The sequence below is a fragment of the Hyperolius riggenbachi genome, chromosome 10, assembly GCF_040937935.1.
Source record: "Hyperolius riggenbachi isolate aHypRig1 chromosome 10, aHypRig1.pri, whole genome shotgun sequence".
Lineage (NCBI taxonomy): Eukaryota > Metazoa > Chordata > Amphibia > Anura > Hyperoliidae > Hyperolius > Hyperolius riggenbachi.
Genome location: NC_090655.1, coordinates 282798194 through 282811947, shown reverse-complemented (window position 1 = coordinate 282811947; position 13754 = coordinate 282798194). Strand labels below are relative to the sequence as shown.

The 13754-nt window shown below is 49.0% G+C and overlaps 2 protein-coding genes across 2 annotated transcripts in view; one reads left to right on the top strand and one right to left on the bottom strand.

The window, feature by feature from the left end:
- LOC137537252 (uncharacterized) overlaps window positions 1–13754 on the bottom strand; it is a 1269057-nt gene that overhangs the window by 180132 nt on the left and 1075171 nt on the right. The window lies entirely within an intron of this gene.
- Window positions 1–13754, top strand: part of LOC137535883 (uncharacterized) — a 242496-nt gene that overhangs the window by 144123 nt on the left and 84619 nt on the right. Inside the window, 6 exon segments of the mRNA XM_068257761.1 lie at window positions 6670–6827; window positions 11138–11257; window positions 11451–11585; window positions 11671–11794; window positions 12050–12147; window positions 12259–12772. Of these exon segments, the coding sequence (XP_068113862.1) occupies window positions 6670–6827; window positions 11138–11257; window positions 11451–11585; window positions 11671–11794; window positions 12050–12147; window positions 12259–12772 (1149 nt within the window).

Genomic DNA, 13754 nt, shown 5'->3' with positions numbered 1-13754 from the left:
TTCTTGGGGACCGGAATGATATTCGCTTTCTTGAAGCAGGAAGGGACCTCGCTCACTGTCAGGGATCTGCTGAAGATAGAGGTTAGGATCGGGGCCAGCTGGCTTGCACAGATTTTCAGGCAGGTTGGGGATATGCCGTCCGGGCCTGGAGCCTTCCTGGTGTTGAGCTTCTGTAGGTACATTAGTACGTCAGCCTCCTGGACAATTACCGGTGCTTGGAGGTCAGTGGCAGCTTGGGGAGGTGTGTCAGGAGGCTCCTCGGGTGGGGATGAGATTGCTAGGTCCTCGGAGTGGGTGGGTAGGTGCTCGAACCTGCAGTAGAATTTGTTGAGCTCCTCGGCTAGCGCAGTGCTAGGAAGTGTGTGTTGGGGAGGGGGCTTGAAGTTTGTTGCTGCCCTGAGGCCTTTCCAAACTTCCCGTGTGTTGTTGGACTGAAGGTCCTGTCTTAGTTTGTTTGAGTAGTCCCGCTTGGCCACCTTCAGTTCTCGGTTCAAGGAGTTCCTGGCTTCCCTAAACTCCTCTGGGGTGCCGGTTTTGTGTGCTTCCTCTTTGATTTTCCGTAGGTGGCGTAACCTGCCATTGAACCAAGGTTTATTGTTTGGGAAGACTTTGATGTTCGTCGTTGGGATGCATGCCTCCTCGCAGAAGCGGATATAGGAGGTGACATTCTCCGTCCATTCATCTAGGCAGGGAGCCTCCAGGACCGACCAGTCCGTGCTGTCGAAGCAGGCTTGTAGTTGACCCTTGGCTTCCTCAGTCCACTTTTTAACAGTCCTGACCGTCGGCTTGGTAGTTTGAAGAAGCCTTCTGTAGGTGGGGATCAGGTGGATTAGGCAGTGGTCGGAGTTGCCTAGGGCAGCCCGGCGAGTAGCCTTGTACGCATCTTTAAGGACCGTGTAGCAGTGGTCCAAGGTGTTTTGGTTCCTGGTGGGGCAGGTGATGTGTTGCTTGTACCGAGGCAGCTCCTGGCGAAGGTTTGCTCTGTTAAAGTCTCCTAGGATGATGAAGAGGGAGTCCGGGAGGGAGGTCTCCCAAGCTGATATGGTGTCACTGAGTGTACGCAGGGCGATCTTGGTGTCCGCATCCGGGGGGATGTAGACGCCTGCCAGGACATAGGAGGTGAACTCTCTTGGTGAATACTGGGGCCTGCAGTTGATAAGAAGGATCTCTGCATCTGGAGAGCAGCTTCTGTGCAGGATGGTTGTGTTTGAGCACCAAGCGCCGTTGATGTAAAAGCAGATTCCGCCACCCTTACTTTTCCCTGAGAGAGCGGGGTCACGGTCTGCTCGGAAGAGATTGAAGCCCGGTAGGTCGAGGCAGTTGTCTGGGATCATGTCGCTTAGCCAGGTCTCTGTGAAGCAGAGAACCGGGGAGTTGCCTTCGATCGAGGGTTTGCTTCCAAGTAATAGGAGCAGTTCGTCCAGCTTATTCTGGAGGGAGCGGATTAGCTAATAGAATGGCAGGGATGGGGGACCGCAGGCCCTTCCTTTTTAGTCTGACCTGAGCACCCGCCCTCCTACCCCTAGGCCTAAATCTGCTCGTCTTGAACCATTTGTCGATCTGGGACCGAACTGTGTCCCAAATTGGCAGTTCCTGAGCCCGTGCCTCCCATTTCAGAAGCTCTGCTCTGGTGTGGGAGATGATACCCTGAGAGGCAGGGGGTCTGGGGGTATGGGCCATCACGTGTTGGGGCACTTGCAACAGGTTGCGACCTGAACATAGAATGTGGATACACAGTATTTGAGTGGGGGCATCAGGGGCACAATATAGATGAGCACAGCACAGATAAATAGAGAGCACAGTTCATTTAGCAGGCTGTAAGTGTAAGACAGTTCTTTTTTGGGAAAGCAGGAGCAAGCAGTTCATATAGATAAATAGAGAGCACAGTTCATGTAGCAGGCTAGGAGTTAGTGTAAGACAGTTCTTTTGTGGGAAAGCAGGAGCAAGCAGTTCATATAGATAAATAGAGAGCACAGTTCATATAGCAGGCTAGGAGCTAGTGTAAGACAGTTCTTTTGTGGGAAAGCAGGAGCAAGCAGTTCATGGCATGCAGTTAAGGACAGCCTTTCGTGGGAAATCAGGGGCAGCAGTTCATGGCATGCAGTTTAGGACAGTCTTTTGTGGGAAAGCAGGAGCAGCAGTACATGGCATGCAGTTAAGGGGCCTATGCGTATGTCAAGCGGCTCCAGGAGAACTCTTACTATCGATAAGAATTGGTAGTAGCCTTACTCACGTGCTTCTGCTCCAGCAGTTGGGAAGGCAGAATCGGGGGATGCAGTGCCGGCCTGTGCTGTGGGGCAGCGATCTTGGGAGGCCTTACGCACGCTGCTCTTGTGGTGGTGGCTGCTACTGTGCAGATGGTAGGCCGCAGCGAGCCACGTGCCAGCCACGTGGAATGAAGATCACTGTCGGAGTTCCAGGGGAGCAGGAAGCAAGCTGGCAGTGCTGGGCAGCAGACCGCTGGGCTAAGCCGGAGGGGGAGTCAGGATTTGCTTGGTCGCAGCTTTCAGCGGCTAGTCGCATCGTTCACCTCCGGTGGAGGACTGGGGAACGTTGTGGGTGGTCCCCTGGCAGCCGCGGTGTTCCTCTCCGGAGTCGGCGGTAGGCTTCCAGATTTACCGGTGTCTGCAGGATGTCGGTGGATGGCCTCCTGACGGCAGGGTCACGGTGCCGGCAGCTGGATCTCCTGCGTCAATGAGGTCTCGAGTGCCTGCAGGGCTGCGGCTAGTCGGCGGGTGGTCTCCTGAGGACAGGCGGCTGGATCCGCTCTGCGCCGTGGAGAGACAGTCCTCTGGCGTTGGAGCAACGGGAGCGGAGGGACTGGCAGCGTCATCCAGACTGAGGTTGGTCCGCCGTTCGCTCCGTGCGTCCCCCACCGGCTGAATGCTGGGAGCCGGTCAGAGAGGGCAGCGGTGGCAGGATGTCGGCTGGAGTGGGTGCTCTGGCCGGCTGGAGTGGGTGCTCTGGCCCTGGATCTCTGGTGGCTAAGGGCTGGCTTAACTAATCTAATGACTAAAATAACTAAGCTAAGAAGACTAAACTAAAAAAATAACTAAAAAACTAACTAAAAAACTAGTAAATCTAAGAATTGCCGGGAGCCGATGTGTCCCTGGCTGCCTCTCACGGCGCCATCATTTTTCTCATCAATATCATAAATATTGATGAGAAAAATCCACCGCTTCTGATTTGACTTTTATTGAAAAAAAATAATAGAAATTTGATCAGATATCTTGAACAAATTAAAAGAAAAAAAGTTCTGTACAATCATTTTTATGGAATTGCTGTAAAATCGGATCATTTTTTAATGTATAGTGTGTGGCTACCTTTAGTCTGTTAGGCCTTGTTCACATCATAAATCGCAATTGATGACGCCAGCGTTTTGCGATTTTGTGCACAATTTCTTTAGCGACTGCTGGTGCTTACCTGCGCGGTATTTTTTTGGGTAAAGCTCTTTTCTGAGCGCTTTTGCTGAGTGATTCATTTTTTCCCTTCCTGTCATCAGTCTCTTTCCCCTGGAAATGAATAAATACAATGCATTTATTCATGAAAGCACTGGGGAAATTGCTATACAAAGCACTTTGCGATTTCCCTTTACTTTCCATTGAGCCAAAACGCTCAGAAAATGGTACAGGCATCGCTTTGGTGAGCGGATCAGAATTGAACCGCTCATATGTGAACACTCTCATAGGGAATCATACATTAGTTAAGTTAATTAAAATAGATAATATAATATAGGTAATATAATCTCTTAACCAACCTGTTTCAAAAGAACAGCCAATTGTTTGTGATTTCATGAGGGCAGCCATCTTTTTGGTTGAAAGGAGGTGACAGGGAGCATGAGACACAGTTCCAACTGTCCTGTGTGCTGATCACCCCTCCCAGCTGCGTGCGCTAGGCTTCAAATCTCACATTCAAAAGTAAAACAAACAAATTTGCACCAAAACAGCAGAAGGAGAACAACAACATCAGAAATCCCATCATGCATTGCACAGCATCAGGGGGGAAATGCCCGGGCAGTTTTCTTCTGTGCAGCTAAAAATGGGGCTTGTATAAGAAAAACAAAGTTCTGATGCTGTGAAACTGTTAAAGAAACACCAGGCCTTTTCAGTGCTGCTGAGTAGATTTTTAGTCTGGAGGTTCACTTTAAAAACAAACAAAAGTGCCCTTAGTGTGAACAAGTCTGTATTATTCTTATTATTTAGTATTTATATAGTGCCAACATCTTCCGCAGCGCTGTACAGAGTATATATAGTCTTGTCACTAACTGTCACTCAGAGGCGCTCGCCGCTCACAATCTAATTCCCTACCATAGTCCTATGGCTTTATTGTGTAGTGTATGTGTTGCAGTCTAGGGCCAATTTAAGGGAGAGCCAATTAACCTATCCATATGTTTTTGGGATGTGGGAGGAAATCCGAGTGCCCAGAGAAAACCCACACGGACACTGGGAGAAAATACAAACCCCTTGCAGATGTTGACCTTGCTGGAATACGAACTGGGGACCCGGCGCTACAAGGCAAGAGCGCTAACCGATATGCCACCGTGCAGCCCATGGAACTCCTGATGGACATCTACAGGTGTTCTGTGTTTCACATCCATATGCTACAGACATGTAAAGACATTTTAGTACATAACTACTTCTGCCTGCAGAGGACATCTATAGGCGTTATTTTCTTCCCCACATTACTGAGTAGGGTGGCCATCCGTCCGGATTTAGGTCGGACAGTCAGGTTTTTGGACTGCTTGTCCTCCGTCCGGCGCAAGGCCAGGACAGACAGCCAGATGTCCTCCTTTTTGGGCTGTGTGGAGGGAGAGAGCGCAGAGAAGAGGGAGCGGTGGGCACAGTGGGAAAGTGGGGACATTTCCCCCCCCCCCCTTTCCTCACCTTTGGGCTCCCTCTTCCTCGCTCTCCCCTCTAGAACTAAAGTTTTGCGGTGACTGGCAGTGGGCCAGATCATTAAACTCACAGGAAAGAACCGGCTCAAATGACTCATGAACCGGACATCACTACTGCTTCGCAGTGGAAGGAGGCAGGTAAGTTCTGCCCGCTGCCAGCCACCCCAAAACTTTAGTTCTAGAGGGGAGAGCAAGGAAGGGGGAGCCCAAAGGTGAGGAAAGGGGGGGGGGGGAGATGTCCTCCCTTTCCCTCTGCTTTACCTACCCCTCTCCCTTCACTGATCTCGCCCCTCCTGCCGGGGGCACCTGGCTAACTAATCTGGGGACACCTATAGACCTGGCTACATATTCTTGGGACACTCATAGACCTGGCTAAATATACTGGGGACACTATACACCTGGCTATCTGTACTGGAGACACCTATACACATGGCTAACTATTCTGGGGGCACCTAAAGACCTGGCTACATATACTGGGGACACCTAAAAACCTGGCCATCTGTACCGGAGACATCTATATACCTGGCTAACTACTCTGGGGACACCCAAAGACCTGGCTACCTATTCTGGGGTCATTCTACACCTGGCTACCTATTCTGGGGACAACTATACTCATGACTACTTATACTGGGGACACCTATAGACCTGGCTACCTATGCTGGGGGTACCTATTTTGGGGTAACTAACTGCTGTCAGATTATCTGTATTTTTGGGGAACCGCTGTTAACAGATTAAGTGTATTTTGGGGAACCGCTGCCAGATTGTGTATGTTTGGGGGACCACTGCTGCCAGATTATATGGATGGGTGTTACGTGTATTTTGGGTGATCCGCTGCCAGGTTTTGCGTATTTTGGGAAACTGCTTCCAGATTACTGTATGTGTATGTTGGAGGGAACTGCTGCTGCCACATTGTCTATTTTGGGGGAACCACTGCCATATTATCTGTATCTTGGAGGAACTTTTACCAGATTACGTGCCTTTTTGGTGAAAAGCTGTCAGATGACATCTATTTTGGGGGGCTATGCTACGGCAGAGCTCAAACTTCCCCAGCAGACCATTTACACCACTGCTAAAGTCATGTAAATTTGGCCCCACCCATGATAACACCCACTTTATGCTTGACCACGCCCACTTTTGGCACGCTCAGTACGATTTCCTCCTTTTCACGGTGTGATGTCCTCCTTTTTGGGGTTCTGCAAGTGGCCACCCTATTACTGACAGGTAAAGGTGTTTTATATAAAGTTTTGACTATATAAAGTTTTTACGTGCAATTCTGACAACTGACCACTAGATGGCAGCAGAGTTCTATTTAATTACGTTTGTGTATTTTGCAGCCTTATGTTCAGCACATAATTGTGATCTGAATATTTCTCTGTGTACAGAGGTATAAAACTCCTATACATCCGCTAACTGCCAACACTACATGACTCTACATAGTAAGGGCAGATAATACTATGTATGGCTGTCTTTCTCAACCAGGGTTCATTGAGTACACTGCAGGGGTTCCTTGGCATTTTCCCCCATCGTGGAGATGTAAAATGGAGCTCACTATAATAGGTGGTACTGTAATTAGAAGCACTAAATTAGGGGCTTCGGAGGCAGTATAGTGAGTGGCAGTGTAATGGGGGTAGTGAAATAAACAGCCACACATACTTTTAAAGACCATGCCTCCTGCAAAATAAATGCAGGGGTTCATTGAGATCCAAAAGCTATTTGCAGGGTTCCTCCAGGGTAGAAAGGTTGAGAAAGGCTGATGTATGGATACCTCTTGCCAGTCTCCAAAATGGCGACCCCAGCCTCACATAGCATGTATGATGTCATGATGTCACCGCCCACTGGCGGCCATTACCCAGAAGTCCCTGAGAGTGTGTGTGCTGTACACAGAGCCATGGCAGATGCAGAGGTCCCCAATCATGAGATTCCATTGTTACAGGTGAGCCTGATTCCTTTATCACCCGCACCCCAGCACCTTCTACTCCTGATGGGCATTATAGCACACCTGAAGTGACAGTGATATGCAGGCTACAATATATATTTACTTGAACCACTTGGGGACTGTAGTGTTAAACCCCCTAAAGACCAGGCCAGTTTTTGCCTAATGGACCACTGCAGCTTTAAGGCCTAGCGGCAGGGCCGCACAACTCAGCTCACAAGTGATTCCCCCCCTTTTCTCCCCACTAACAGAGCTTCCTGTTGGTGGGTCTGATCGCTCCCACAGTGTTTATTTATTTATTTATTTTAAATTTGATTACATTTTCCTAACTCCCTCCCCCCAGCGAGCCAGCCAATCATGGCGATCGGCTCTCATGGGCTTCAGCCTATAAGAGCCGATCGCTGTCCTGTGTCCCAGGGGGACAGGCATGTCACACAGCTGTCCCCAGTACAGTGCTGCTGTAGTTCGCAGCGCTGTATACGGTAATTAGACGGCGGATTTGCCATCTAACAGTCTTTGAGCAGCAATCGTGGAGATGCACCTGCGATCTCCTGCAAGCCACTGCTCTTACGCCAATCGGTGTGACGCGGTCAGCAAGCAGTTAAACAAGGCAAGCAGAGGCATGACTACCAATCATGAGGCCCCTCCCCCAATGCTCACACCCCTCCTCTTGGTGCCCTTCATGGCCTGGGGGCCCATCTCACAAGAGTCATGAAACAAGTGTGCCCATCCTGATCGTCACACCCATAACCAGTGTAGCCACAAACACCCCTGATCTGTAGTATAGTCCCCTGTATGGGAGGAAGGGAAGGGTAGTAGTTGGGCGGAGCTAGTCTACTTTAGGGGACTCAGCAGGAAACCTCATAGGGAAATCTAGCTAACATGATTGGGTGGACGGCATGCTCTTGAACTTCTAGGTTTCAGATAGGTTGTAATAAACTACACCCACCCTATTCAGCCAATCACAATGCTTAGTACGGTAAAGGGTGCTGTGATTGGAAAACTGTTCCCTATGAGCTTTCCTGCTGGGTCCCCTAAAGTAGACTAGCTCCGTTGGGGCCCCCCTGCGATCAAAGGGGCTGCTCCTCTCTAGTTATGACCCTTATGCACCATTCCCCAGTATAGCCATGTCCTCCCTGTGTCCCCCAGCATTGCCATTATCCTCCAGTATGTAATGTCCCCCCACCCCAGTAATGCCATTTCTCCCCCAGTATAGCCATGTCCTCCCTGTGTCCCCCAGCATTGCCATTATCCTCCAGTATGTAATGTCCCCCACCCCAGTAATGCCATTTCTCCCCCAGTATAGCCATGTCCTCCCTGTGTCCCCCAGCATTGCCATTATACTCCAGTATGTAATGTCCCCCACCCCAGTAATGCCATTTCTCCCCCAGTATAGCCATGTCCTCCCTGTGTCCCCCAGCATTGCCATTATCCTCCAGTATGTAATGTCCCCCACTCCAGTAATGCCATGTCTCCCCCAGTATAGCCATGTCCCCCCCTGTGTCCCCCAGCATTGCCATTATCCTCCAGTATGTAATGTCCCCATCCCAGTAATGCCATTTCTCCCCCAGTATAGCCATGTCCCCCTGTGTCCCCCCGTATTGCCATTATTCTCCAGTATGTAATGTCCCCCACCCCAGTAATGCCATTTCTCCCCCAGTATAGCCATGTCCTCCCTGTGTCCCCCAGCATTGCCATTATCCTCCAGTATGTAATGTCCCCCACTCCAGTAATGCCATTTCTTCCCCAGTATAGCCATGTCCCCCCTGTGTCCCCCAGCATTGCCATTATCCTCCAGTATGTAATGTCCCCCACCCCAGTAATGCCATGTCTCCCCCAGTATAGCCATGTCCCCCCTGTGTCCCCCAGCATTGCCATTATCCTCCAGTATGTAATGTCCCCCACCCCAGTAATACCATTTCTTCCCCAGTATAGCTATGTCCCCTCTGTGTCCCCCAGCATTGCCATTATCCTCCAATATGTAATGTCCCCCACCCTAGTAATGCCATTTCTTCCCCAGTATAGCCATATCCTCCCTGTGTCCCCCAGCATTGCCATTATCCTCCAGTATGTAATGTCCCCCCACCCCAGTAATGCCATTTCTCCCCCAGTATAGCCATGTCCCCCTGTGTCCCCCAGCATTGCCATTATCCTCCAGTATGTAATGTCCCCCACCCCAGTAATGCCATTTATTTCCCAGTATAGCCATGTCCCCCTGTGTCCCCCAGCATTGCCATTATCCTCCAGTATGTAATGTCCCCCACCCCAGTAATGCCATTTCTCCCCCAGTATAGCTATGTCCTCCCTGTATCCCCCAGCATTGCCATTATCCTCCAGTATGTAATGTCCCCCACCCCAGTAATGCCATTTCTTTCCCAGTATAGCCATGTCCCCCCCTGTGTCCCCCAGCATTGCCATTATCCTCCAGTATGTAATGCCCCCCACCCCAGTAATGCCATTTCTCCCCCAGTATAGCCATGTCCTCCCTGTGTCCCCCAGCATTGCCATTATACTCCAGTATGTAATGTCCCCCACCCCAGTAATGCCATTTCTCCCCCAGTATAGCCATGTCCTCCCTGTGTCCCCCAGCATTGCCATTATCCTCCAGTATGTAATGTCCCCATCCCAGTAATGCCATTTCTCCCCCAGTATAGCCATGTCCCCCTGTGTCCCCCCGTATTGCCATTATTCTCCAGTATGTAATGTCCCCCACCCCAGTAATGCCATTTCTCCCCCAGTATAGCCATGTCCTCCCTGTGTCCCCCAGCATTGCCATTATCCTCCAGTATGTAATGTCCCCCACTCCAGTAATGCCATTTCTTCCCCAGTATAGCCATGTCCCCCCTGTGTCCCCCAGCATTGCCATTATCCTCCAGTATGTAATGTCCCCCACCCCAGTAATGCCATGTCTCCCCCAGTATAGCCATGTCCCCCCTGTGTCCCCCAGCATTGCCATTATCCTCCAGTATGTAATGTCCCCCACCCCAGTAATGCCATTTCTTCCCCAGTATAGCTATGTCCCCTCTGTGTCCCCCAGCATTGCCATTATCCTCCAATATGTAATGTCCCCCACCCTAGTAATGCCATTTCTTCCCCAGTATAGCCATATCCTCCCTGTGTCCCCCAGCATTGCCATTATCCTCCAGTATGTAATGTCCCCCACCCCAGTAATGCCATTTCTCCCCCAGTATAGCCATGTCCCCCTGTGTCCCCCAGCATTGCCATTATCCTCCAGTATGTAATGTCCCCCACCCCAGTAATGCCATTTATTTCCCAGTATAGCCATGTCCCCCTGTGTCCCCCAGCATTGCCATTATCCTCCAGTATGTAATGTCCCCCACCCCAGTAATGCCATTTCTCCCCCAGTATAGCTATGTCCTCCCTGTATCCCCCAGCATTGCCATTATCCTCCAGTATGTAATGTCCCCCACCCCAGTAATGCCATTTCTTTCCCAGTATAGCCATGTCCCCCCCTGTGTCCCCCAGCATTGCCATTATCCTCCAGTATGTAATGCCCCCCACCCCAGTAATGCCATTTTCCCCCAGTATAGCCATGCCCACACTCCAGTATTGCTCCCTCCCCCACCTCCATGCAGAGTAGTAAGAGGAAGGATTACATTGGTTTATAGCTAGCTGTCACAGTGTGCTCCAGTCCTCTGCTCCCATTAGCCTCAGTCTCTGCCTCTCCTCATATCCTCATCCATCTACCACTACCAGCACTGCTGTAACATCACAGGAATGGTAACAGTGGGAGGGGGATGTGAGGAGAGAAGGCCAGCTGGAGAGGAGGCAGAGGGAGGACAGGACTGCAGCACGCTGTGAGTATAGTGCACAGGTAGCTATAAACCAGCTTATTATGATTTCCTGCAATACTCTGCATGGCCCCACCACCCACAAGTGACAGCAATGGGGAGTGCTGGGAGAGGGGGATCCTGTATCACGTACGATTTCCTGCCGGGAGACTTGGGCGCAGGATACAGCCGGTATGGCTTATCCTGCTGCTGCTGCACAAGTTCCCAGCGACGTTAATTACTTTTCCCCCTCCAGGTCCACATGGATGGTGGGGAATGAAATAATTTGGCTTCCAGCAATTGCTGGAGGCTGAATTATAGTGTTTTATAAGTAACTTCAGCTTTGTCTTCTGATGGCGCTGAAGTTACTCGCTGTGTAATAATTCCTATTATGGTCTATGGTGGTGCCGGCACCGCCCAAGTCTCCTGCGCTGGATCGCCAGTGTTCGCCTGTATCTGTAGTTTCACCACTGACAACTGTATAACCTATATCATCCTCCCATTATTATCTATCCAAAGGCAGCAACATCCCGTACAGATCACATGACCACATCACTGAGGATGGAGGAGGACCAGAGTCACCTGACTGACAGGATATTCAACCTCACCCTGGAGATCATCTGTCTGCTGACTGGAGAGGTGAGGAGGATTCTGGGAGGTCACATGACATCACTCTTATCACTATGAATAAAGCACACTTGACCAAAGTGGTGAGGAGGATTCTGGGAGATCATATGACAGCACTCATCTCTAATAATAAAACACACCTGACTGGAGAGGTGAGGAGGATTCTGGGAGGTTATGTGACATTAATGTTGGTCTTTCTATACAGAGATTTCCTCCAGTGAAGTCTGGTGATCATGTGACCATCACAGTGCCCCCACCTCACTCCCTGATATCTAACGGACACAGCAAGAAGATGATTCTGGATGTCATCAGGAAGATGATAGAGCTGCTGATGGGAAAGGTGAGCAGTGCTGGGAATTATGGGACATTGTTCAGTTACAGTAAGGGGTGTATCACGGCGGTGACTGTATAATTATGTTTGTTAGGTTCCTATGAAATTCCAGGATGTCGCCCGCTATTTCTCCATGGAGGAAGAGCAGTGTATAGAAGGACACAAGGACCCCTACAAGGACGCCATGATGGAGAATCAGCCGCCCCTCACATCACCGGGTAAGAGGAGACTTTCATTTCTTCTAAATGAGAGCACAGTATGGAGGGTCCCCTAGATCCCCCATCATCTGATAAACACATACAGACAATGTATTCAGTCAGTATGTGTGTTTCCTACAGATGTATACCATAACCAAAACCCACCAGAGAGATGTACAGGTCCTCTTTATTCCCGGGATTGTCCACCTAGATCCCCCCATCATCTGATAATCACATAGAGACAATTTATTCAGTCAGTGTGTGTGTTTCCTACAGATGTATCCAGTAACAGCACCCCAACAGAGAGATGTACAGGTCCTCTTTATTCCCAGGATTGTCCACAAGAAGTTCCCACTACCCCCCACCATTATCAGGTAGGTTGGATGAGGGTCATCAGTGTCTCTATACTGTATGACATTGTTTCCTTCTGTGAATGCCGTTATCTGTGTTCACATTTTACATTTTCTCTCATTCTGAGCACTTAGTGTGGAGAACTGATACATGTAAGTGTTGTGGTTAAAGAGGAAGAAGAAGAGACATATGTGAGGAGTGATCAGAAGTCTATGGAGGAGGGTGACATGATGAGGACAAGTAAAGAGGAAGAAGAGACGTATGTGAGGAGTGATCAGCATTTTATGGAGGAGGGTGGCATGATGAGGACAAGTAAAGAGGAAGAAGAAGAGACATATGTGTGGAGTGATCAGCAGTCTATGGAGGGGGGTGACATGATGAGGACATATAAAGAGGAAGAAGAAAAGACGTATGTGAGGTGTGATCAGCACTCTATGGAGGAGGGTAACATGATGAGGATGATTAAAGAGGAAGAAGAGGAGACGTATGTGAGGAGTGATCAGCAGTCTATGGAGGAGGGTGACATGATGAGGATAATTAAAGAGGAAGAAGAAGAGACGTATGTGAGGAGTGATCAGCGGTCTATGGAGGAGGGTGATATGATGGGGACAACTGTAGAGGACCCTCTTACAGAGAGGAAAACAACAAGTGAGTAAACAATATTAAATATCTTTTTTTTTAGTTATTATGACTGTGTCACTGCTCACAGACTGGCCATATTAGAGGTTATACTAAATACTCATGTTAGGTTTTTGTAATCTAAAACCTTGATTTTGTTTTGTACTGTACAGTCACATAAGACACTTAGTGGTTGATTCATAAAGCATTAGCACATTCAGTAATGCAGAAAACAGCTCACTTTACCGAGCACTTAGGAAAATGTTGATTCATAAAGGCTGTTACCGCATGAAAAGCTGAAATTACCGAGCAGTGAGGAATATTACTGACTTATGCAGTAAATGCCTCAGCAAATGTCAGTAAATGCCACTAAATTTCAATACATAAAAGATAGATCATGTGGATAGATCATCACCTCTGGTGTGGTGATTGGTGAAATGAGAGCGGAGAGTGTGCAATACTGTGGGAAGCCAGTATGACTCAGACAAGCAGAGAGGGATAAGCTATGACTGACAGGAGCAGAAACCAATAGAAACAGCCCCTGTCTCCTGCAAGTCGGGATGAGGCATTTTGATAGGACCCAAAGTCTCTTCCGGCAGGTCTTAGCTTTTCTACCCCCAGGCAGTGAGCAGAGGGAACGGAACAAAATAAGTTTCCCCTGTCTCCTTTCAGCAGTTTAACCTCCTTCAGTTCCTGTTTGAGGATGCAGAGTAACTGGTGGGGAAATCATATAAGCAGGGCATGTGTAAAGTCTCCTGGGAGTTCTAAGCTGTGGCAAATAAATAAAATGTTAAGAGACTAATAGATTCAGAGTGGACAGAGGCAGTATAACAAACAGTATAGCAAAACATGTACATCTAAAGGGATGTCAGGATGCCTCTTACTATTGTAACGCTGTCCCTGCACAGAGTTTTTTCTATTGAATCCAGTAGATTACTGAACTTCTACCACACTTGTGAACATTTTTATGAATTAGCACACAAAAGTCTAAAATACAGAATGTGGTTATTTA